Source organism: Cervus canadensis, chromosome 16 (genome assembly GCF_019320065.1).
Source record: "Cervus canadensis isolate Bull #8, Minnesota chromosome 16, ASM1932006v1, whole genome shotgun sequence".
In the NCBI taxonomy this organism is placed as follows: Eukaryota; Metazoa; Chordata; class Mammalia; order Artiodactyla; family Cervidae; genus Cervus; species Cervus canadensis.
The window spans coordinates 3,359,466-3,385,199 of record NC_057401.1 but is presented as its reverse complement, the minus strand read 5'-3'; the positions used below and the strand labels follow the sequence as shown (position 1 = coordinate 3,385,199).

Below are 25,734 nucleotides of genomic sequence, written 5' to 3'. Positions count from 1 at the left end.
GATTATCAAGTCAGGAATTGAATTTAGATAACATGAAGTTGTTTTCTTGTGTCCCCTCAAATAATATTTCTTCACCATTTCAGCAATTCTGAGAATGTATAGGTCCTTATTTCTTCCAAATCAAGTGTAATTGGTTTAAATACCTTGTCAAAACATCAGTAGGTTCCCCACTAGCTTTTAAAGTAGGCAGTTCAGATGCTCTCCATTCTGTCAAGGAAATGCCTGACAGTGTGTAAAACGTTAACTTTCCCACTCATTGTGATCTCATCCTCCTTTCTAGGAAAATCAAAGTTTGGGACTTGCAAGCTGCTCTCGACCCCCGAGCCCCAGCAAGCACTTTGTGTCTGCGCACATTGGTGGTACGTGATCTGTTGAAGTGGGGAGTGCTTCCCTGTGTTGGCAGTTGGCCACCTGCAGATAGACCTCCCTGGGCCCTTCACGGGAAAGCTTCTGCATCTCACAGCGTTCCTTCTGAGAAATGGACTCTTCCATTAGTTTGGTCAAAACCAGAAACTATTTTACATTCATGTTACTGTGAACTCTTTCCTCGGGAGTGTTAACACAGCTTAAAATATGAAGGCAGGCCTCCTCATTTGTAGATGGACTGGTTTCCTCCTGGAGCGTGAAGTATTTCCTGTCTGCAGGTTTGGGAGATTTCCTAATATGAGTGTCTGTGGCTGGGTTGTGTTTTACAGCACAGCACGTTTTGTATGTTATGGTGAACTTTCCCCTCAATTTGTATTCTAGGCATTATTGCTGGCATACAGGAATACTTGTTTTTATATGTTAATTTTATTTTAGCGAGCTCATTAGCAAGCTTACTTCACCAAGCACATTATTTCTAATAATCTATTTGCTTTTGTTGTATTTTTGAGGAGACAGTTGTCTGAAAATATGGATTGATTTTTTCTTATTTTTAATAGTTTTACCTTCTATTTCTTCCCTTCTTGGATTGACTAGAACATGCAGAACATTAGTCAGGGCCATTCTTGTTTCTTGATATTAATAGGAATACTGATATTTCACCATTAATTTCGATGTTGGCTGTGGTTTGAGATAGGTATGCTTGGTCATGTTAAAAATACTATCCTTCTGGGCGTAGCTTTTACAGTGTATCAAGAATAGGTATTAAATATTGTTGCTTACCTTTTTAAGACTCTTTGTGAGACAATCACGCAGTTTTTCTTCTTTGACATATTAATGGGCCAGAATCTAGAATACAAAGTTAAAGAAAACCCTTGAAGTAGAAGCAGAATATGTGTTCCTAGGGTGAAGGACAAAGCTCAGTAAGCTCTGGAGACTTACATAGGAAACCTGGATAAGGAGCTGTATTTTTAGCTTGTGCCAGCTCCCTGGTAATGAGATGGGAGGGATTGTCAAGGCCTCGTTTTATTCATCAAGCTGATATGTTTCCCAGGAACATTCTGGACGTGTGTTTCGGCTACAGTTTGATGAATTTCAGATCATCAGCAGCTCGCACGATGACACGATTTTGATTTGGGATTTCTTAAATGTGCCTCCCAGTGCCCAGAATGAGACCCGTTCTCCCTCCAGAACATACACTTACATCTCCAGATAACAGTCTGCACTTTACCCATTTCAGGTGAGTACTTCCCCACTTTTATCTTGGCTAATTGAGTCCACCTTCCCTTTGAGGAAGTAATAGGAACCAAGGTGATTAGTCTTTTTTAGAGGCATCAGTTTTGCAGAGTTCTAGTATAAGGCTAGATCTTTATGGTCACATCAAAATAAGGTCTGAATCAGAATCCCCATTATTGTGGGTTTTCGTGCCAGAAACTATGGTTCCTGTTTTTAAAACTGTTTTCCCAGGTCATACCAATTTAATACCAGTAAAAATCCCCCAGTCTGTTTTGCAATATAAGGATCTTCTTTTTCTCTTTTCTTTCCTGTCTTTCAGTTCTATGTTTAAAAAAAAAATCACCATCAATCAGACTCTTAAAAACTACCTCTCCTTCCCCCTATTACAGTCCACCCACCACCGCCATTCCCTGAAGGAGGAGTGAAAGAAGGGTGTTTGTTGAGGGAGCCCCTAAAACTCACTTTTTATCCATGAGACTCAGCAGGTACCCTGGAGAGTTCTTTGCCCTGGTTACCAGCAGTCTTAGAGCCATTCTAACCATGGATGATGGCATGTTTTGATTACCAAGGTTATCCGTTAATAGAGGATGAGAGGCCTTCCTTGGGTGTGTTCTTGGAACTGATGATCATGTTCATCTGGTGCAGTAATCCCAGCTGAGAATTCTGCAAGGAGGCCTGTGCATTCTGTGCACACTAAACTTTGTAGATTGAAGAAATACTGTTGTGCATATTGTACTACCACATATGTAAAGACTGTTAATAAAATTCATATTTATGTACATTACTTAGTGCTTAGTAGCTTTTCATCATTGTATATTTTCCTATTAATTGAATATTAGAAATGTAAAGAAAGTCCCTGTGTAGAATTGTGACATTTGTTGGTGAAAAGATACGGAATCACTGGTTTATAGATCACTAAGTTGACATCTTTTCAAATGCTCCTTATTTCTGCTCCAGGAAGTTTAACTTATTCAAGGGTCAACAAACTACAGCAGGCCAGATTTGACCCTCTGGCCAATCTTCTCTATCCTTACCACAGCAGTTTAAGAGTAGTGTTTTGAAACAGTATTATTTTAAGACATGTGAAAATTATATAAAATTCAAATTCCAGTGCCCATAAATAGTTTTATTGGAAACAGTCATGTCTGTGTCTGTGCATCTAGCTCTTACCTTCTGTCCGCTATACGCTCTCCCACCCGAGCCACTGCTGTTGTCTATGGAGTTTTTTGTGCTTCAGCGGCAGAGTTGAGTAGTAGTTGCAGCAGAGACCATGTGGCTGACAGCGTCTAAAATCTGTACACACTCTGACCCTTTAAGAAAAGTGTGCTGACCTCTGGTCTTGCCCCGTTCCATCTATTAGTGATAGGCCGAGGGTCTGCATCAGGAATGGCCAGTGTTTTTTTTCATGCCAGCTCAGTTTGAGCAGCGGTGCCTGGCTGGAGTACTGCCGGTCAGTGGGAAGGATAACGGGACCCCGTGTGGGCCCAGGAGGACTCAGCGCCACCACGGGTTGGCCGCGCCTCCTTGTTTCTAGGAGCTGAGCTGCAGTAGTGACGCTTCAGTCCCATACATCATTGCTGTTCCTGGTCTCAAGTGTGTTCATGCTGTCTCTTGTGATGATGGCCGCCTCCCTCGCTGCTTTCTGTCTGGGTAGATTCTTTACAAGTCAGTTGAGAAATTCACATGCCACACTTTTTACGTTTATTAAATTATAGGAAATTACAGAGGAAGAAGGCAAGGATCTCTTGAACGCTTGCTCATCCCTGCCTCAGCCTTCCTTCCCCCAAAGTCAAAGAAATACATGAGGAAGGAGGAATGGACCCAAATGAAAACTGGTTTCCTCCTTCCTTCCTGGGCTTTTCTTCTCCCTCTTCAGCCCACCCTTGATCCTGCTACCAACTGTGGTTGTCTTGGCCCTGCCCCTGGCCTTCACTAGCTCACTGTTGTCTCCAGGAACAAGGCTGAGCCAGGACGAGCTACCAGGACTTTGACCCTCTAGCCCTCACCATCTGTCCTCTGTACCCTCCTCCACCCCAGCCTCTCATTCTTCCCTCCCCAAAACCCAGTGCTCCAACCAGATTGAATTCTGTTCATTTCCCTCTTTATTCCTCAGACCTCTGGCCCCTTGCTCCCCTTGCTCGCGTTGTCAGGGCTTTGTAGAGACCAGCGCCCCCCTTCTCCCTTTGCCTGATCTGACCTGGTTTATTCTTTGGTGTTGAAATGGTGTGCAGGCCTGTCTCTTACAAGACTGTGGCGCTCCTTCTGTTCTGGAGCCCCAGGGTCTAACAGGGCGCACGGTGAGCACAAGCGCAAGTGACTCCTGGGGCCAACATGACCTCTCTGTGCTCTCTCTCTCCTCAGCCAACCAGAATCTGACCATAAATAAGTAAGTGTGCCTAAGAAACTGCAGTGTATTCATACAGGGACCTTCCGCAAACACAAAGGAAATAACTCAGAAGACACTGGAATAAATTGTCCAAAGTAGCATAGTCAAAGTACTAGATATATTCTTCATATACACGGGTACCTAGATGTACACATCTCCCTCTGCCCTTTCCCTTTGCTAAGCTCCATTTTTGTTTTTGAATCAATTTTATTGAGGTGTGGTTTTTATAAAACAGATTGTACCCACTTAAAGCATACTGTGTGACAAATTTACACACCCCTGCAGCTTCCTCCACAATCCAGATAAGAACATTTCTACCACCCCCAGAAGTTCCCTTGTGTCCTCCAGTCAGAACGTGATCCCACTGTAGCCTTAGCAAACACTGACCTTTCTTTCACTAGATCCATTTCGGTTTTCTACAGTTGCACCGTCCACTTTGGTAGTCATGAGCCATATGTAGCTATTAAGCTTGTGAAATGTGTCCAGTTTGATTTAGGAACTGAGTTTTTAATTACATTTAAATTGAATTGGATTTTTAATTATATTTAATTATACTTCATTTTAAACTTAAAACAGCTATACATGTAGCTAGTGACTTCCGAAGTGTTTGGACCAGCATCATTGTAAGAGCTTAGCCTTTACATTTAGGTCTTTGATCTATTTAGAGTTAATTTTTGTATATAGTGTGAGGTAAGAATATCATTGTTCTTGTTTTGTTTACAGCCATCCCAACTCTATTGGATTAAGAGACTATCCTCTTCCCATTGAATTGCTTTAGTACTCTGTCAAAAAATCAATTCCCCACTTGTTTGTAGTTGTTTTTCTGGCCTCTGTTCTGTTCTATGATCTATGGCTATCCTTTTGCCAATACCACACTGTATAATAAGTCAACTTTAAAAACATTGTTTTGATTCTTTTAGGTCCTTTTGGTTTTCATACTCATTTTTGAATGAAATAGTCAAATTCTATGAAGATTATGGGATTATGATCAGAACCGCGTTGAGTCTAAAGATCATTAGGGGAGAACTTCCATCTTTAAAAAATGTTGAGTCTTCTAATCCGTAAACCCGGTTTATCTCTTGATGATTTAAATCTTCTTCGGTTTCTCTTAAGCAGTGTCTTGGCAGTTTTTAGTGTCGAAGTGTTTCACATCTTTTGTTAAGTTGATTCCATTTTGAACTTCCATTCTAAGCTATCCATTTCTCTCTCTGCATTGCTTTTGTTGTATCCCAATGCCTCTGCTTTTATTTTTCCTACATTGGAGATACGCGTAAAACAGAACATGGACAACTCCAACTGTGACCGACCTGAAATGGATGGGATCAGAGGAGTAGGTGTATCATACAGCAACTTAAATGTATCTCTTTGGTAGTTTTGAAATGTGCCACTGTACTAGAGAAGCACATGATAAAACCTAAGACGTCTATAGTGTGTTTTCAACCCCCTCTGGTGTATTGGATAGATGAATTATAGAACAATAGTAAACTTTCACAAATTGGACAACTTTTATAGACTCTGTGAAACTGCCCTGAAACATGGTTCCTTTGATTGAGAGATGAAATAATGATCACCAGGGCCATCTCTCTCATTGGCTCTGGTGGAAAGAAAACTGGTGTTACTTCTTCCAGTCCCTGCTCTCACCCCCTTTTTGGGAGCCTAAGAACAACTGCGTTGTTGTGATCCACAGTTACAAATCAGTGGAAAAATCTTATCTGCTTTTTAAGCAGCACAAGCATTGAAACCTCAAATGTGTTTGTCTCTTCAAAGTGAACTACTTTTGACAACTTTGGCAGTCAACTTTATAAATTTTATTGCTCTTTTCCAAGTTCTTTTCATTTATTGTAACAAGAAAAAATTATTACCATGTGATACTGTATGATTTATGCATAATAAGAAGCACTACCATAATGATGATTTAACCTTGCAGTAAGATATTTACCCCTAAAATTTAAGGTAAGAGTATTTCTCTGTCAGTAAATTAAGCAGTAGATTTATTTGCTGAGTCATTTTTTAAAAAATTACTGACTTCTAAGAGCTATATGTATACAGTAGCTCTCTTTTTTATTAGAAGACAATATGAGGTCATTATTTGAAAATTAGTAAAAGTCGGTAAGCCAAAAGAAGAGAATAAATTCCTTGGTTTGCTATTATTAACTCCTTTGTATGTAGCCTTTCAGGCTTTTAAAAATTGTGGTTGATAACTGTGCTTCTCCCCCCTCCCCGCCCCCTTATTGTGAAATTATTGCGTGTTAGCACGGTCACTGTTTATCTAAATTATTGTTCCTAATGGCAAAATAAAATACGATTGTTTGGATATGGCCCTATTGTTATATTTATATTTTCCTCCCAGCTTTTAGCTATTATAAAACACATTGCCATGATTCTTTCAGCTTAGTCTGTGCCCAACCCTTTTATTACCTTTGGATAGAATTTTAGAAATGTCTGCAGTGTCTAGGTTGAAAGGTATGATATTTAAGACTTTTGATACTTAGAGTTACCCTGCAGAAGAGTTACATCTGTTGAAATTCCCACTAGTAGCATTTGAGAGTACTGACTTCTAATCTCTGAGTGTTAATATTTTTTAAATAATTCAAGTACTCTTCATATCCTTCATGGGAAAATAGTGGCAGATGAAGTTGAATCTGTCTTGAATTCATTGAGAAACTTGTTAGGATTCTTGGTCTTAGTGAAAATTACCAACCTTTTAGGAAAATTGCCTCTAAATAGTATATAAGCTTTAAAAACAAGTCAAAAACTTTAAAAAACAACCCCCTACCCCTTTCTCTTTCTTTCTGTCTTTTTTACACCATAGAGTTTTAGACCTAAAGGTGACTTAGATCTTCCAGGCCAATGGTTTAATGCAGTGTTTGGAAAGGATTGTAACTTATTAGTGGTTGTGAAATCATTTCAATGGATTTTGACTTTGGGTGAAATGTAGGAATATAAAGTGTCAACCTGCATTGTTCATAGTAATGATAAGTATTGTTTCATGAATGTTCTGCCTAGGAGTGTGTGTGTGTGTTTATATACATGGGTGAATGTAGAGATTTTGATTAAAACATGTTCCTCACTCAAGGTCACGCGTGCTAAGTTGGCTTCAGTCGTGTCCAACTCTTTGCGACCCCTTGGACTGTAGCCTGCCAGGCTGCTCCGTCCATGGGATTCTCCAGGCAAGAATACTGGAGTGGGTTGCCATTTCCTCCTCCGGGGAATCCTCCCAGCTCAGGGATTGAACCCATGTCTCGTACATCTCCTGCATTGGCAAGCAGGTTCTTTATCACTAGTGCCACCTGGGTAGCTCACTCACGTTCATGGTCAAAAACAATATATAGCACATTCAGTTGTCTCCCCCTCTGCATTGTGTTTTCCTTTTATAAATGATTTATTTCAAAAAGAAGTAATTCCTGACTATTAACATTCTACTTAAAATGAATACTTCAGTTACTTCCTTGGTGATCCAGTGGTTAAGACTCCACACTGCCAATGCAGGGGGCCTGGGTTCAATCCCGGGTTGGGGAACTAGATCCTGCATGCTGTAGCTGAGATCCCAACACAGCCAATTTTTTTTTTAAGAAGGAATACTTTATTTACTAGCTTTTACATATTTTTTGTTTTACAGTGACAGATAAAAGCTCTTGGTCTGTCATAAGAGAGGTGGCATAAATTTAAGATGATGCTAATTACAAAATGTCACTTTAAGCGTATATTACATGCGTGACTTTTAGTAGTAGTGTGAAAGACGATAGGGTATAGGGCCAGTCGTCTCTTTGAATCCCCTCTGTCACTTAAGCTACTGCTTTTTCCCCGTGAAGTCTCGTTTATTTGCAGTGTTGTGTTAATTTGTGCTGTGCAGCAAAGTGACTGAGTTATGCACATAAATATGTTCTTTTTATATATTCTTTTCCATCATGGTTTATCCCAGGATTTAAGGGCTAATGCTTTAAACTAAATAATGTTTCTGAGCCTCAATTCTCTCATTTGTTAAGTGAGTCTAAGAGTTGCTCCCTCAGAAGTTTGTCGTGAGGTTTAAGTAAATGTGGTCCCTGGGACGCAGTACGCTCGCAGCAGTCTGCAGCTTCTGTTCTGATGCTGATTATTTGACTGTCAGTGTTAAGGTGTGCACAGCAGTGCGCGTGTCATTGTGGAGATGAATGGGCTGTGATACATATCTCCACATCCAACCAGAATATCCATCCATGCTCCCTTGGTTTTGTTTGTTTGTTTCTGTTTTTTTCAGGGTTTCCTAGTCTTGAACTACTGGCTATGCGGCTACCAAATGCCTAAGGGAGTTCTTCACAGCTGAGTTAAGAAGCTGGAATTGGTTCTAGATGCTGGGTAGATGCAAAGCAGCCTAACTCTTCAAGTACCGATATTTCTCACCTCCGATTCCGGCCTCTGCTTTGAGAAGGATACCTTAGCCTCACCGACTTTCAGTAGTACAGAAGCCCACTTCCTCCCCCTACCAGTGAAAACAAATCTAACGCTTCAAATGTAAATTGTTCATATGAGAGGAACGTAAAGTCTGTTTTGCAGAAGTAAATCGACCGTCAAGAGAAGACTTGGCCTCTAATTTATATTGCTTTGCACTTTGGTCTGATATTAAGAAACAGCATTCTTCGGTGAAATTTTGGGTGCCAAACACCTACCCAGAATGTCCAGGGCTTTCCTTTTCAGAAGTTAGCATTCTCCTTTTGACCGTCCAAGTCATGATGAATTCTGACTTGTATTAGGAACATGTTGGACAATGGAAACATTTCTCTGGATTGATTGAGTAATATTTTTTTGGAATATACTTCCTTTCTGTACCAATTTCTTTTAATTTAAAGAACTATAAGCCAGGTTATATTCTCTCCCAACAGGTGATATAGCTCCTTTTCTTCTGTTAACTGTTCTCTGTACCCGCCACCATCTCCTGATATTCAGTAGAGTAACACCTTCACATGTGTGCTTGCCTCCTAATTTAAAATACTGTGTCCGCATGTAGATATAATGTACATAACAGTTTAACCTCAAGGTTGCTCGAGTCAGGGCCCCCGGGCCTGAGACACTAACACACAGTGCGTTCGCAGTTAGCCATGGGCTGGGCTCAGAACCCGCTCCCAGGTCGATGTGGATGACCAGGACCCTTCCTGCAGTATTCATACGGTGTCTTTATTTTGTCACTGTCCTTGTGCGTGTGGGGGTGTGTGTGTGTTTTAATGGGAATCTTGTCTGAAGATGTAATTTCTGAAGTTTAACACGACATGTTTTGTTTGTTGTGCAGTATATACAATAAGAGAGGTACCGTAAATGTTTTTGTTGTTCTTTTCCTTGTCAGTACTCCATATTTGTGGTTACTTCCTACGGCACTCGTCTGATTTCTCATCCCAGGTCTCGCTCTGTGTGTTACTAACCGTGGGAAGGGAAGGGCGAGACAGCCCCACTTACTGACTGTCCCGCCTCCGGCGTTTGTGCGTCCTGCCCCGATCAGGCTGGTGGCAGGGCCCATTCGTGTGTTGGAGCCCAGGTTCCAGGTCAGGCTGGTTCAGGGGCCCGCCTTGAGGGGAAGGGTCCTCCCAGGTGGTGTGAAGCCTCAGGCTCACAAACCCCATCCCTGTCGTCCCTGGTGCCTGCTGCCGTGGCCCCTCAAGCTCCCCTGGCTCCCAGGCGCACCGCAGCCGGGAATGTGGGAATGGCACCGCCACGCTGACCCGCGTGGAAAGGATGTTGGTGTTCGGTCGGCCCTCCTTTTCCCTTGTCCAGTATTAGGTTTTGATTTGCCCTTTGCCACTGTTTCCAAAGATCAAGGAAGGTCGCTAACATTTTCAAGGACCAATGAGAACCCCCTGTTAACTTAACCTCTTCCCGTGAGAGCACACTCTCCCCGGAGGGGAAGGTGCCCGGGCTCTGCTTTGTCCTTTTGCATTAAGAACGGTGTGGGGATCAACGTGTGTCTCTGTGATTGCTTATTGGGTTGGTTGGTTTTTTTGTTTTCCTTTGTCCTTTTAAAAAATAACATCCTTCTCTCGTACACGTTATTAAGTTAAGTTCTGTTTTTGAGAAGTCTCAAAGTGTAAAAAAAAAAAAATCTCCATTCATCCAGTGGATGTGTGCGCCTGAGGGTGGTTATGCGAGTTGTCTTCACTGACCGCTCTTCATCTGACAGCTTCAACAGCAGACTGGGCAGGAGAGCCCGGGGCGGGGGCGGGGAGGACGCAGTGCTTCTGAACGGATGGACTTTCTGTTGTTTTGCATGTTTAATATAGAAGTTCCTGTTCCTTGGGAGATCATGGCCTTTGAATATGCACACAACCTTTGAATTGTGCCTACTAAATTATAGCAGGGGACTTTGGCACCCAAGGAATTCTGACTTTCTGGGATTATAGTAGTAATTCCCAGCCGTACTCTGGACTTTATTTTGCTAACCATTATTGAGCAACTGTAAATTACTGCTATATTAATGTTTTAAAGCACTGGGATAGTCTAATTCTAACTTGTAATTAATTATGTTTGCCAATTATCTGTTTGAAATAAATTTGTGTCTGAACAGCTATTAAAACTGTTAAATTGTACAGATATTATTCATGACAGCTTTGTACTGTGGAATGTGCTTAATAAAAAACAAAAAGTTTGACCTTTGTCCAATAAATTGCTAAGTAATGTCAATAAATCAAGTATGAGTGTTATGCAGTACACCTGATCTGGCTTCATGCAATTGTTATTTCAGCTACTAATTCAAAGCCAATACTGTTTTAATAAAGTGTTGCAATACTGTGATGTTCTGTTAAGAAATTCCTGCCCCCCCCCCCAAAAAAAAACCTGTTAACATGCTGTCAGTAATTCAGTGACATACAATTAAAGTTTGTAGATTAAAAACAAAAAAGAGAAAGAAACATCTGCTCTGTACCAAGAGGTTGAAGGCAAAGTACTTTTTTTTGGCCTGTGAGAACTGGTATGAGATAATGCCTGTCCCTGTCCAGGGACCTTTTCCTGAAAGCTGACTTTAACCTCAGGAACTGGAGGCTGGTTCAAATCTCCTCCCCAGCTAATTTGCTTCCTACAAGTGCTTAATTGCTTCAAAAGTTACTGTGAAAATGGTCCCTTAAATGTGTTCAAGGGCTCAGAGTGGGAGTGGATCCTTTGAATCCAGGGGGTTGGGGGGCATGTACAGTTAAATTGCAGCCCTTTAAGGGACATGAAATTGTCTTTCCTTTCGACAGATTGACACATTACTGAGGACTAAAGCAGAAGGAGTATAGTTAGTATCTTCAGGATTCTATTCAGAAGTCCTGAGTAGTTGCAGAGTTTTCCTGATAACTAGATTCGCACCAGCCTTTAGTCAGCTCAGTTGTTTATGTGGACTTTTTTGAGATGAAATTAGAGTAATTCTACACAGCTTTGCTCCCACTCATTTCTCTTGTAAAATTTTTTTTAAGAATAGGTAGTACACATGATTGTTGTGGTTTAGTCGCTAAGTTGTGTCTGACTCTTAGGCGACCTTGTGGACTGTATCCCACTAGGCTTCTCTGTCCATGGGATTTCCCAGGCAAGAATACTGGAGTGGGTTGCCATTTCCTTCTCCAAGGGAATCTTCCCAACAAAGGGATTGAACCCACGTCTCCTGCATTAGCAGGCGGATTCTTTACCTCTGAGCCACCAGGGAAGCCTATGCATGTGGTTAAAGAAAGCCAATTTACAAGCCATAAAAAGATAGTGTATGCAGTGGTTTTCCCTTTCACTCTTGATTCTCAGTCCTCCAATCCTTACTGACCAGTTTTTTGCATATCCCCTGACAGATAGTAATCTGTGCATAGAAGGATGTATGTATGTATATGTGCAAATGCCTTCCTACCTGCTCCATACCTGCTGTCCCCATGCCCTGAAATAGTTGGGGTAGCCTGCTATACTTCACCTGTTTCATCTAGTATTGGGATTAGCCTGTGTCAGTGCGTGTAATTCTACCTCATTCTTGCTGATGGTTGCGTAGTATTTGGTTATAATGATATTCTGTAAGTCACTTAGTTCCTTGAGGCTGATGTGGTTTCTTGACTTTTCCTGTAATGACTCTTGTTTATCACAGGTCTGTATGTCCCTGCCTGTACTAAACACTGAACAGGATAAACTGTTCTTGGTGACTTGGACTAGTCATTACGAACAGCAGATGTTGAACCCAAACTGTGCTGCGGAGTGGGCAGAGGCTCGGGTGTCAGACCAGATCTTCACCCCTCTAGCTGTCTTCTGTCCTCACATGTTGGTGCTCAGTCACTGCAAGACAGTGAACACTAGTCTTCTTTTATCCTTGATAGGTGATGTTAGTGCAAGAAATTCACGCTATGAATGCGTGGAAATTCTCAGGTTTCATAGAACTCCTTGGATATACAGTCAAGCTAAGTGGTGCTTTGCCATTTCAGCCTATTTGTTTTCTAGTTAATAAGGAAAAAGGAGGTTGGGCCATCTGGCTGATCATCCTGTTACTAATTAGCTGTGTGGCAGCACCCCTTTTGGATCTCCACTTCCTCATGTATAAAAGGTTTCGTTAGCTCAATTCCTGGAGAACATGACGTGCACCAGCTCTGAATGACCTGTTGCAGGAATGCAGACATAGTGATGCCTCATCTAAATTTTTAAGAAGAACTGAAAATCCAGATTATGAAGAGACCCATAAGTCAATCACTCAAGCACCAGTTTGCTATCTCTGAATTAACACCATCTTAAGCATTTTTAGCAGTGACCTGTTGAGGCATTGCATCCAAGATGGCAACAACTCTTGAAGAATGAAAAAGATTCCAGAGAAAAGGAACAAATTAATGATAAGCTTTTTGGCACACAGTTTGGTTGGTTAATGAAAAATGATCAAAAAGGGGGAGTTGTTTAAAAAGACAGGAGAAGGAAGGAGCCAGGAGCTGGCAGCACTGTCTTCAGTCACATTTAACATCAGAGGTAGCATGCTTATACTTGCTACATATCACGTGCATACCAGCTGCCTGCTTTTGTGTTGGGGTTGAGTTCGTGCTAAAGCAAGGCAGAACTTAGGTCTAAGGTCGACCTGGTCTTCTAACTGGGGAAGCCTCTGGGAGCTCCAACATCTCCCAACTCTGTCTGTTGATAACAGACTAACACCTCATAGACTGTCAGCATCTGTGGGATAACAGAACAGGGCCATCTTCAGGTGTTTACTTGCCCAGATGTACTGAAATCCTCATTCAGTGTTGTAAAGTTTTTATCGGTTGTCTGAAGCCATGTGGAAGAAGTGTGGTGCAGCTCAGAAGTAATTATCTCCTCTGTGCGCGCAGGGCAACCTGGAAAGCAGACTGTCCTGTAAGTGGGTTTGTCTTGTTCCATGGCTTTCAGGTTGTGGCCATCTGCTTATCCTGTGTCCAGGAATTGCTTGGTTATATTTCTCAGAATAGACATGCTGTTGGTGGGTTGGCCTGGCAGAACTGGGAAGTAACCATGCCAAAGACTTAATCTGTGGTGGGCATGCCTTAGGAACAGCTCAAAGCCGACGTTCTGGGGGAGAAGACCTCAGAGACTACAACTTAAACTCCCTCCACCCTTTTCGGATCCAAGGGACCTTTCTGTGCTCATGGGCTGTGTTTGTTCTCCCAAATACCCCTTAACTCTAGTGATTGGGAAGAAATGCTCTTAGAACACCATAGCCTTTGGATCTTGATGAAGACCATCCAGGCAGGGTCACTGGTCTACTGGATGGCAGGGAGGAAAGAAACATGAGCTTTGGGGCTGGCAGACCTTGCTCGAAACCAGACCTCTGCTAGCTAATTTGACAGCAGGCCCCCTGGGCAAGGGTATTTCCTGCCCTGAACCTGAGCTGCTTCATCTAGGAAGTGGAGACAGTATTTTAAGATCATTATGGTTTATGTGATATAATCTAAACTGCCTAACACAGTGCCTGGTACATAACAGGTTTTTGATGCCAGCTTTTTTTGGTAGCTTCAACTGTGGCATTTAAACAGATGGTACAGCATTTCCAGAGCAAAGTATAAAGGTTAGAGTTTAGGAAGGTGTGATGTGAGACAAATTTAAACGTGCACAAGCAGACTGAGGCCTATCCGGGCCTCTTGAGGGGGAAAGATGAGGAAGTACGCGGACTCCCCGGTGAGGACTGGCCCTGATGAGGACTCAGGCTCTTCAGTGAGTGGAACAGAGAGAGATGGACCAGTCGAAACGTGTTTCTACCAAGTTATTTTTGTTAATTATTATTTTTTTTTTATTAAGAATAACTCAGCTTTAAAAGCCTGTCCTGTCTGCCAGGGATATTTCTGGAAAAAGGAGGAGACCTCAAGATGCCAGTATTCTCAGCTTGTTGCAGTGTCTCCAAGGAGACAGGAGACAGTGTACCTGTAGGTGGTGGGACTGAGGGGAGTGGGTGATGTAGGGGAGAGAGTGGTTAATACCAAACACAGCACAAATGAAAATCACCAGCATTGGTGAGCGCCAGGCCTGCTGGTAAGCGCTTTCATCTTGACAGTACCCTGCGTGACTATACCATTACCATTTCAGAGCTGAAGACACTGAAGCTCAGGTGTCTCACTAGTGAGCCCTGGGCTTGACTCCAGTCTGCCTTGGCTGGAATCTTTTGACTGATCTCTTGGTGCACCGCCTAGCCTCTTCCTCTTGGTGGGCACCATGATGCCAGCAGTCGCCCTGAGGAGCCAGGCCTCACACCGTGCAGTCCCCTTGCACTAACAGACAGACCCTCTGCACACCTCTCTTCCCGCTCACCCGTGTGACCCTGGCGTCTCTGGTCACTAGCAGATGTGCGTGGAGTGCCTTCAGCAATGCACAGTGTGTGGGGGGCGCGTGGAGCAGGATGGGATGGGGGCTGTACCCGGGGGGCAGTGGGCAGCCACTGGACGCGTCCAGTTAGAAGGCCAGCGTCAAGATTGCAGAGACGGGTTGAGGCCTGGACTCGGGGCAGAGCAGTGGGCAGTGGCGAGGGGCATTGCTGGCGTGTGCTCAGTCGCAGCAGTCCTGTCTGACTCTGCGACCCCGTGGACTGTAGCCTTGCCAGGCTCCTCTGTCCACGGGGTTTCCCAGGCAAGAACACTGGAGTGGGTTGCCATGCCCTCCTCCAGGGGATCTTTCCCATCCAGGGATCGAACCTGCGTCTCCCGTGTCACAGGTGGCTTCTTTACCGCTGACTCACCGGGGAAGCCCTGGAAGGATATTGAGGAGAGGGAAATCTTGATGGGAAGAGGAGCTGGAGCTGACAGTGGCCCCGTTGTCCTGTGTGGGTGTGTCTCCAACGCGCCACTAGGTGCCGCTCTAACAGATGTGAGCAGATGTAGTGGCCCCTGCTCTCAGGCAACTTACATTCACCAAGAAGAAACGGAGGACCCAGGGCAATGGGTGCACTGCCCACACATTCATGAATTCACAAGATAAATTCAGATCGTGATAGATGCTCTGAAGAGACTACACAGGGGGCAGTGGCCTGGGAGACATTCGAGCCAGGGCCTCAATGATAGGTGGCAGGAGTCGGCCATCCGAGGCTCCAGGCTGGGTGGGCGGAAGTGCAGAGGCCTGGAGGCGGGAAACCCTCACACCCCCTGCACCAGACTAGCCGGTGGGGTACTCGGTCCCCAGGTAAGCGGAGGAGGAGTCCGGCTGAGAGGGTGGAAGAGAGTCTGGAGGCACAGTGCAGGTGCCTGGGAGCTGTTCAGGCGGCGGGGCTCGGGCGGCAGCGGAGAGAGAGGCCTGCCGCGGCGTCCGGAAGTTCAGGGCCCTGCGAAGAGGGCACAGGAGGACAGGCGGCGGCCGCGCGGGAGAAGCCGCCGGAAAGGTAGGGGTGTGTAACCCACAGGCCTGGCGGGGACGGGAGGACGCGCCCAGACCTTGGGAAACCTTTTCCAAACACTTGCCTCCGTCCGAGCAGCCCAGGCCTTCCGGGCAACAATGCCTGTCCGCTAATCATGCCGCAGGACACCTAATCCCGCTTCCCTCTCCTTCCAAGACCGGGCCACGCTCTCCGGACCCGATGGCAAGGGCTCGGGGCACCCCGGAGAGCCTCGCTCGCGCCCAGCCCCGCTTCTCTCGCGGCCCCGAGGTCTGCACCTCAGGAATGAGGAGATAAAAGGGGCCATCGGGGCTTTTTCCACCAGAGGCGAAAACATTTTATAGAACGGACTGCGAGTTTTTGTTTCAGGAAATTTCATCATGTCTCCAAGAAGGGGAGGGGAGAAAAAGAGAGGGTGGGAGGGAGAGAGCAAAGTTAATTGGCCTCAGATTTCCTCACCCCCTTTTCATGATGGTAACACGAGGCAGCCCAGGTCAGCCTCAGGTCAGCGACGGTCGGGCTCTTTAGTGCCCCTCTGTGAATACCTCATTTCTGTAATAGTTTTTCCTTTAAAAACAGCTCTGCCTTCTTTGGCAGATGGTGACATTCCATTAGCATATGGAATATTTTTCAAAACACATCCGAAAGCATGTCTCTTACGGAGGAGACTGGGCAAAAGCAAACGAATGTTTGAAAAGTATGTTGGGAACGGCTCAACATTGAACAGAAGGCTCCCGCTCCCCCGCCCCCACCCGGCACCTCCCCACCCTGGCTCCTGGATTGTTACTGTAACCAAAAAGGGGAGAGGATTTTCCTCCAAATCTGAGTCTGTTGGCTTTACTGTGACCGTCAAGAGTACACAGAGGGTAGCTAGAGAGAGCCCAAACCCGGAGGATAAAGAGCACATTCTTGGCTTGGAATGGACATTGGGAAGGCTCAGGGGTAAAGAATCCGCCTGTCAATGCAGGAGATGGGGTTTCAATCCCTGGGTCAGGAAAATCCCCTGGAGGAGGAAATGACAACCCACTCCAGTATTCTTGCCTGGATAATCCCATGGGCAGAGGAGCCTGGTGGGCTACAGTCCATGGGGTTGCAAAGAGTCAGACACCACTGAGCGAATAAGCAAATACATCCAGCCTTTGTGGATGTGGCCCTGGGGGTAGTGAAGGATGCATCTTGTTCACTGAGCGCCTATTGTGTGCCAGATGTGTGACATGTATTACTGTCTTTCCTGCTGACCTCTATCTACCACGCAGCGGGCAGAGGGAGCTCTTGAGCTCTGTCCATGGGGTTCAGTTCAGGGTCAAATGCCTTGTTATAGTAGGCAGTGATCCCGCCCTGGCCTACCTCTCCAACGTCGGCTTCCCGCCGAGCCACATGGCTTTCTTTCCAGTCATGGTTTCAGCCCTGGGGCCTTTGCACGTGCTGGTCCTTCTGCATGGTGTGCTGGTCCCCCAGTTTCTCCTGTGACTCTCCTCTCACCGTGCAGGACTTGGCTCACACACCCACTTCCCCGAGAAGCCTCCTCTGAGCATCTCGTAAACTCGCCCTTGTCACTACCACAGCACGTATTCTATTTACTCTTGAGTAACTGCCGTTTTATTGGTTTACTTGTATTCATTCAAGACTTATTTTCTGAAGGCCTGCCTTGTGGTAGGTACTGAGCTAGGCAGTAGTGAAACAAATCTCCTCGCCCACCGGAGCCTACCGCATGACGTGGGAAGGCCGGTGGTGAACAGATTGTGTTTTTCCTGACTTCCCTGACCAGAAACGCAACCTTCCGGAGGCCTGTCTGGAACGTGGTTTGTGCTCTTCACAGACTGTTTTGGAGTTTGGTGATCAGAGGGCTTAGTGACTTACAGTTCAGTGCAGGACTGAACCCCCTTTTATAGACCTGGGCTTTCAGGCACAGAATTGGATGTGGCTTTCAAGATCACCCTGCCAATGAAACAGCAGAGCAAGGATGTGAACCCAGGTCTCTCTGATCCTGAAACTGGATCTCCCCAAGCCTGGCCCAGCCCAAGGCCTCTTGCTGGGTGCCTTGCCCACTGCTTCCTTCTGGCCCATATCTGGGTCCGCTGCCCTCCACATGTCCAGCCCACCATCCACAACTGCTTCCTCAGCACCGCACCCTCTGCGGGGCTCCTCGCAGCACCGTGGTCCCTGTCCGGCTGGCTCTCTGAGCCTCCGTTTCCTTGTCAAGATAAGAAGTGAAACAACAGTACATCTGCAGAAGCTCTTAAGAGTCTATTATCCTGCTTTCTGATCAACCAACCTGTCAATTGTGTTCAAGAAAAGTTTACAAAGTAGATTTGATTTCTATATCTCCAGCCAAATATTAATGTCAAGGTCCAACATAATTTCAACGACTACCTCTTCTCGGGCTATTACTTCTACTCTGCTCACTCTGTTGATCCGAGGATAGAAGCCCAATTCAAACTGGCCTCCTCACGGAAGGGGATTTGTTGGCTTTCCAGGTAGCACTGGTGGTAAAGAATCCACCTGCTGGTGCAGGAGACACAAGAGATATGGGTTCCATCCCTGGGTCAGGAAGATAGATCCCCTGGAACAGGAAATGTCAACCCACTCCAGTATTCTTGCCTGGACAATTCCATGGACAGAGGAACCTGGTGGGTAACAGTCCATGAAGCCATAGAGAGTCAATGCGATTGAGGGACTAAGGGTGCACACGTAAGCCCAGGGATGAGGTAGCTTTAGGCACGGCCTCCAAGGATGTCACCTGCTCTGGGGACTCTCCCTGCCGGCCTGGCTCTCTTGTCTCATGGTCTCATTGGAAGACAGGCTGTCTCCCTGTAAGGTGGCCGAGTTGCTCCTAGCAACTGCTGGGGGACATCCTAGGCTCTTAATATCTCGGGTAGGGCAAGCTCTCTCTTCCTAGAGGGCCCTAGAATTCCTCTCCTTGGCTCAGACTGGGTTATGTGCCCACCCTGAAACCTCTCGCTGTGGTCAGAGGAATGAGATGCGCTGACTGGCCAGCCCTGGATCACAGAGCCACCCTTACCCAGGGGTTGGGGTCTGCCTCATGCAAACCACATAGCCTGAGACGGGAAGGGAGGCCAATGCTCAAAGAAAGCCTAGGTGCTGAGGTCCACAAACAAAGCAGAATGGAGGCCGGGCTGACAAAACCCAGTGCCACTGTTCCGCCACTGGGCCTGCATTTCCCAGGGGAAGTGACTAATTTTGCACGCTCTTGAAGGCTTGGCTCTGCAATAACCTCCTTCCTGATCCGCTGAGTGAGAGCTAATTCCTCTATGCCTGGACTCGTTTCCTGCCTTGTCACTTTCTCTTTGGTGGTGTAGCTATGAATGTGCGCATAAGGGACGTCCCTCGTGGTCCAGTGGCTAAGAAGCTACCTTGCAATGCAGAGGACATGGGTTCCATCCTCGGTGAGGGGAGATTCTACAGGCCCTGAAACAACTGAGCCGGCGCCGGACGTAACTGCTGAAGCCCACATGCCCGGAGCCCAAGCTCCGTAACAAGGGAAGCCGCCGTCACGAGAAGCCTGCACACCTCAGCAGAGTAGCCCCCACTAGCGACAGCTAGTGAAGACCCCACACACGGCAACAATGACCCAGTGCAGCCAAAAAAAAATTTTTAAATGTAGAAATTGTGCACGTTTGAGGACTGGAGAGTGGAGAGGGTAGAAGAGTCCTCTTTGGAGATCAGAGGGTTTGGATTCAATTCTCCTGTTTGCTCTTCAGTGATTGGATGATCAAGAACCAGATACTTCTATCTAAGCCCTCTTCCTTCTCAGGCCTGTTCTGAGCGTTCAGCGTGCTGAACCAGCCCAGCCTGGGTTCAGAGGGCTTTTGATTTCCTTCACACCAGGATCCATCCATGGCCATCGCTGTGATCCTAGCCCTGATCACAGGTACTGATAAATGTGTGTTGAATGAACAAACTTGTGGATTCCAAAACTCTCAGGGTATACAAGAGTGCCTCCCTTTTCGCAGTCCTTGGATTCCAAAGTGAGCACTTTGGGTGAAAAACCATAGCATCAAAGACGCTTAAAAACCTTTAAAATGTGAATTCAGTGTAGGATGCAGAGCGTGTGCTCTTTGCCCCAGGGCAGTGACTGACATCCATTTAGAGTCTGAGAACCGCCAAGCTGGTCAAAGGAAGCGAGTGTTAGTCACTTTGTGTCAGTGTCCGACTCTTTGCCACCCCGTGGACTGTAGCCCGCCAGGCTCCTCTGTCCATGGGATTCTCCAGGCAAGAATACTGGAATGGGTTGCCTTTCCCTTCTCCAGGGGATCTTCTCAACCCAGGTATCAAACCTGGGTCTCCCACATTGCAGGCAGATTCTTTACAGTCTGAGCCACCAGGAAGGAGGCAAGAGAAAAGTCTAAATGCAGAGACTCCATCATTCAAATAATGCTGCTCTTAAAGTAACTTTCAGGAGGTAAGAGGGAAAAAAGAATAAAGAAAATGGCAAATCCCAAATTTCATTTTATTTTCTGTGCCACACGGCATGTGAGATCTTGGTTCCCAGACCAGGGATCAAACCCACGCTCCCTGCAGTGGTAGCACAGAGTCTTAACCACTGGACCACCAGGAAGTCTCAGTCCTGAATTCTAAATTTCCTGCAAGGTTCACTCCATTCTGGCTTAACAGGCATCCTTATCCTGTAACTTTAATATGTGCCGAGAGACTTGTTTGTTACAGAGGGAACAAATGGGGTCATCCATGTGAGGGCACGGTGAACAGTGTAGCACAAATTGGGGGTTCAGTGAGTATGACAGAATTGAACCCAAATCTTGCTTGGTGGTCTGACATACAGGCGGCCTCCTGGGCTGTTGCCAAGGAGGTCCTGCCAGCTGCCTGTCTGTCTCGCTGGCTCTCACACTCCCGCCCCAAGACACTGGTCACTGATGCTTAGGTCCTAGAGTCCGGGGTGAAATTAAGTGCCGTGTGATCTAATTCTGCTGCTCCTGCTGCCTCCAGGACGCTGTTGTTGGCAGCAGAATTCAGGCAAGTGAAGTCAGTTTTTCTCTGCATCATGGTTGGCATGACTTCATTAAGACAAATATATAACCTTGACCACCTCCTTCCCCTACAAAAAGTCACCCATCCTTCACATCAAGAGCACTGTGACCTTGTTATCCTATGCACAAGGTTTTGTATTGTTGTGTTTTCGCAGTGCTTTCTGTGTGATTTCTGGGACAGCTGTGCAAGCCCCTGGGTGTGACATCAGCTGTAATGTGTCATGACTGTAGAATCTGTGAAGTCCCAATGGTCCCAGACTCCAAAGATGCCTTGGCGAAGGGGCTTCTGGCTGAGGACTGGTCCCAGCCAGCATTTGGACACTGACTGTCACTATTAAGGTCCCAGTTCTCCTGACTGCAGGCTCTAAAACGGTGCCTTTTCCTGGGTGACCTCAGCCTGAGGCTGGCATTGGCTCTTCGAGGAATAGCAGGCTCCCGGGTTCTCTGTGCTGCCCTGCTGATCAGGAGCCAGGACTCTGGGTCGGCAGCCTGGGGCTTGGGCTCCTGGCTCTGCATGTAAGTCTCTGAGGTCAGGATTTGGGGAAGGCTCTTTGCTGTTTGATCCCTTCAGAGCAGGAACTCACACATCTTTACTCCATCGCTGCTGTGTCTATATCTTTTTCTTCTGCCACCTTCTTAACTCACTCCATATTTTTCCTATTTAAAACTCAGAAGGACAGAGTCCATCAGCTGGGCAGGGTTTTTCACACTGGCGGCCTCATGGGTCACCAGCCAATGGGGGGCGCCCCATAGGTCAGGCGCCCGCCTCCTGTCCGATCTGTGGCCATCCCTTGCTCGAGCACTCTGGGAAGTGGCTGGCCGCCCCAGCAACCTTGAGTGGGTGGCTTCCTTTGGGAAGTCATGGTCACCATTCACAGGTCACCATGCTGTCTTTCCTGACTCCCCCGTGTCTGCCCTGCTCCTTGTTAAACTTTGACAGGTCAACATAACTGGTATGTAGGAATCATGTGTTCCTGAAATTACTTGGAGATTTTAAGATACTAGGGGCCAATCCCTCCATCTTCCTGCACGTGAGAAGGCTCTCCAGGAAGGCTGGCATTCACATAGCAACATCATCTCTTCCATGGTAGTTTCTCTAAATCCCACCCATCATGGCAGGATCTACTGGAGTCTGACTTTTCTCTCAATCCTGCTTTCTAGCACTATCGATCAGCCCTTAAGAGCCTCTTTTGGAAGAGCCATAAAAATGTAGGGACGTGCAAATGCAGTTCAGATGAGCCATACTGAGGAGTTTTTAAGACACAGTCCTCTGGACAGAGCGCCTTGGTCTGTTTGCACCATGACTTGGTTTCCCCAGATCTGCTTGTACATTTCATTCATATTTCATTTTCTCTGTAGTTCCCTTGAACTGTTTCCCAATGTGTGTCCTGTGGGGCGGTAATTCTATGAATGATTAAACAAGTATTGTAAAGTAAATGGGGATTCTGTGTTCATGTGTATTTGGGGAATACCATGTTAAAGAAAGATAAACAGGTTTTTTAAAACTGTAGGATTTATCAGAGCCTTTAATATGCAAATACATGCTGTTATTACCCAGAAGGTAATGAAGGCTTTCCGTGTTTCCCATACTGGTTTGATTTTGAAATCTTTTTTTTTTTTTAACCCAGAAAACAGATCAAAAGGGGTAACACTCTGAGAAATATTCCTCAGATAGAAAGGGAATGCTATCTTTTCTCTTTATTGGATTTGTGAGATTTATATTATTGCTTATTTGTTTGATCATTACTGCTGGATATGGGAGGCCGTGCAGGTATCTCTGGATGAGACTCTCTGTCTTCAGAGAGGGTGCCTGCTCATCCTGTTGATCTGCTGGTTGTGAGCTGTGGTTGTTACGGTGCTGGGAGGGCAGCTGCAGACCTCGGAGGGGATGATGTATAACCTGTGTGTAAACTCTGGGCAGCTTCTCTGAATTGGGTTACTACTACTACTCCAGAGAACCTACTCCAAGAGAACATCATGAAATATGTAAAGCTCCTTCACAGCCTGGGTTTTGTCTTCAAGTAGGTTGTACTTTAAGACCCCAGGGAAGGTATGGTTATAGAGGAGAACCGGTGGGAGTAAAATATTTGATGAGGTATTTCTTCTGGGTTTCTCAAGCTCAGCACTGTTGGTGTTTGGAAGGGATCACGCTTGGCTGGGGGAGGGTTTGGGGCGGCACCCCTGACCTCTTCTCTCTAGACGCCAGAAGCAGGTTTCCTCCCCTTTGCCCCACTGTGACAACCAGGAACATCTCCAGACATGCCAGATGTCCTCTCGGGGCAAAACCGTGCCCGCTGAGAACCATTGCTTTAAGGAACCCTTGACCAACAGCTTTCAGTTTATTAGCACACTCTCAGAAGAAGGAGAATGGTGTTGTCCCACTCAGAGTATGAACAGAGATCCTATAAGAACTACCAACTAATTAAATTTCCTTTGGGGAATTTTCTTAACTCATCTTTAAGTCTCGTGTATCTGTTGAGGTTCTTGGCTGCTAAAGAAGACCCCATTCATAACGGTCTAAACAAACATGGGAAATTTTTGTTAGGCTCCTGTAATGGAATAACCCAGCGTAGTGCAAGCCTCAGGCACAGCTGGACCCAGGTGCTTAAGCAGTGTTATCAAGAATCAAGACTTTCTCCAACTCTTTGCTCTGACCTCCTCGCTGCCGGCTTCATTCTCAGGGTCTCCTCACGTGGCAATAGATGGCTGGCCCCAGCTCGGGCCACTCCTCACTACAGCAGGTTTGGGGGTAAAGGGAGCTTCTCGTTCCTCAGAGTTTGAATGAGAGCCTGGGTTTGCTTCCCATCGGCCCAGGAGACTGTGCCACTCTTATCGGCTATGCCCGATCCACACGCCTGTCCCTGCGGCCTCAGGTGGAGCCAGCCCCAGTTGAACCATTAGTTGGGAATAAGGAACATATGGTTCCCCATGGGAAAACCAAGACAGTTACCTAAAAAGAGGTCAGTGGATGCTGGTCAGGCAAGCACTTCTATTCCCCCATTAATTATACAGACTATCACAACAGTCGCCAGTAATAGCAGCCCCCATCGGTGGTACATGAGCTTCACATCAGATGCTACACTGCATTGTTCCTGATCCCCACAGTATCCTGAGAAGCAGCTCTTATAGCCCATTTTACAGACGGGTAAGTGAAGTCTCAGAGAAGACATGACACAGCTAAAGCCACAAAACTGGGCAGCGACCGAGCCACAGGCCTGGGGCGCCAGTCTGCCTTCTGCAGGTCGCCCTCCCTAACCCTCTTTTGCTCTACAACAATCTAGAAGGTTTCATGAGATCACTGCAATGATATTCTGGAAGGAGGTGGAGGAATAGTGAAGGGCCACCACCTTTCGGGTCCCTGCCCAACCTATTTAAAATTCTCTTGTCAGTCTGTGACAATAATCTCTTAAGGGCCATTCCTGACACAGTAAGACAGGAAATGGTTGATTGGCTTTTTCAGACTTGGCCCTGTTTCACCTGCTTGATCTGTTTTCTTGGCCACTCCTGCTGTTCTATCTTTATCCCTCTGGGTGCATTATGAATAATAGCTAACATTTCTAGAGGGCTTACCATGTGCTGGGCATTGTGCCAAGGAATTTCCATGACATCATTTCATATAATTTTCTCAAATACCATCTTAGTAGATGCTACTATTATACCCATTTTACAGATGAGGTAACTGAGACTTGGAAAGGCTAGATCGCTTGCCCAAGTTCACCCCACAGCGGATGGGAGAACTGGAGTTTGAACCCAGACAGATTCCATTGCCTTTACCATGACACAAAACTTCAGAAATTGCAAACCCGTGGTCTGAGTCAAATTTGGCTTACAGATATATTTTGTTTGGCCCACGTAGTATTTAAAAAAAAACAAACTTGAATTTGCTGCCAGTGTTTTAAAATTGAGAACCTGCACATTAAAAAACAAAATTTATTCTTTCCTACTTCTCTTGCAAAAAATCAGAAGACTGGCAACGCTAGGGCTGCATTCCCGCCTGATAGAAACTGGCCAGAGCTGCCAGCTCGGTCCCAGCTGGGACCAGCGCCCCAGTCCCCATCTCTCCCTCCTGTCTTCCCCAAACCAAGGCTGAGCATCCTTTGTGAGGGTCCCCCTGTGTCTGCTGTCTTCTCTGTGCTCCTCATGCTTTCCCTGCGTGGCCTTGGAACGCCTGTGAGCTCGCTGCCTCACTGCCTGTGGAAGTGCCCCTCCCAGCTTCTGACCCCAGTGGCTTTTGGGGTGTGGGGGGCTGGTAGTCCTTCTCGAATTGAGTGGAAGGCTCTCTCACTGGTGAAGGTCTGACTTAGGTACTAGAAGAGTTGGAAAGAGCCCCACTTTTCCTTTCCCCCTCCGCCTCAGCCACCGCCCCCCATCTTTGATTTAGTGACCCTCTGAGGCCACTTTCTTGGCAGGGCTTGCCTTGGGTCCACAACTGTTTTTCTCTGCTCCCCTTCGAGCCCCCAACCATTTTCTTCCTAATCCTCCTCAGGAGAACCATCACTTGGATTATCATGAAACCTGAGAGCGCAAGCATGAGGCGCAACCCTTTACAACCGATGGACCATTTCATTTCTGCACAGTTCTGTTTGTTTAAACTCTTTGCTGGCAGGACCCCGGCTCCGGAGCAGGGTTCCATGGTGTTCTCAGGCAGATGTGCTGGCTTGCTGCAGGGGCTGCCGTAAGAGCCAGGACAGGCGGGCGGGTGGCTGGCATCCAGGCGGTGGGAGGCGGCGTGGATGGTGTGTACCTCACAGGTGTGCTCGGGGTGAAAACCACAGCTCGCGGTGCTTTTAGAACTGAGACCCGCGGCCCTAATTCATGCATGAGAATACTGAGGCTCAGAGAGGTAGAGGCACTTGTCCCCTGTCACAGAGCCAGTTAAGAAGGGAAGAGAAAAGAAATATTTTATACTGCAGCATTAGGGCATGCAAAGTTCAGGCAGGTAACCACTGACTGGCTGAGCAACCTTA

The 25,734-nt window shown here is 46.2% G+C and overlaps 1 protein-coding gene across 7 annotated transcripts in view; it reads left to right on the top strand.

Annotated features, from left to right (window-relative positions):
- FBXW11 (F-box and WD repeat domain containing 11) overlaps positions 1–25,734 on the top strand; it is a 213,060-nt gene that overhangs the window by 112,752 nt on the left and 74,574 nt on the right. For 5 of the 7 annotated variants that reach the window (XM_043489017.1, XM_043489013.1, XM_043489020.1 and 2 more), the window contains 3 exons: positions 281–359; positions 1,418–1,603; positions 8,223–10,741. In XM_043489017.1, the coding sequence (XP_043344952.1) occupies positions 281–359; positions 1,418–1,579 (241 nt within the window). In that variant the 3' untranslated portion in view covers positions 1,580–1,603; positions 8,223–10,741. The other 2 variants (XM_043489016.1, XM_043489015.1) reach the window with 2 other exon arrangements.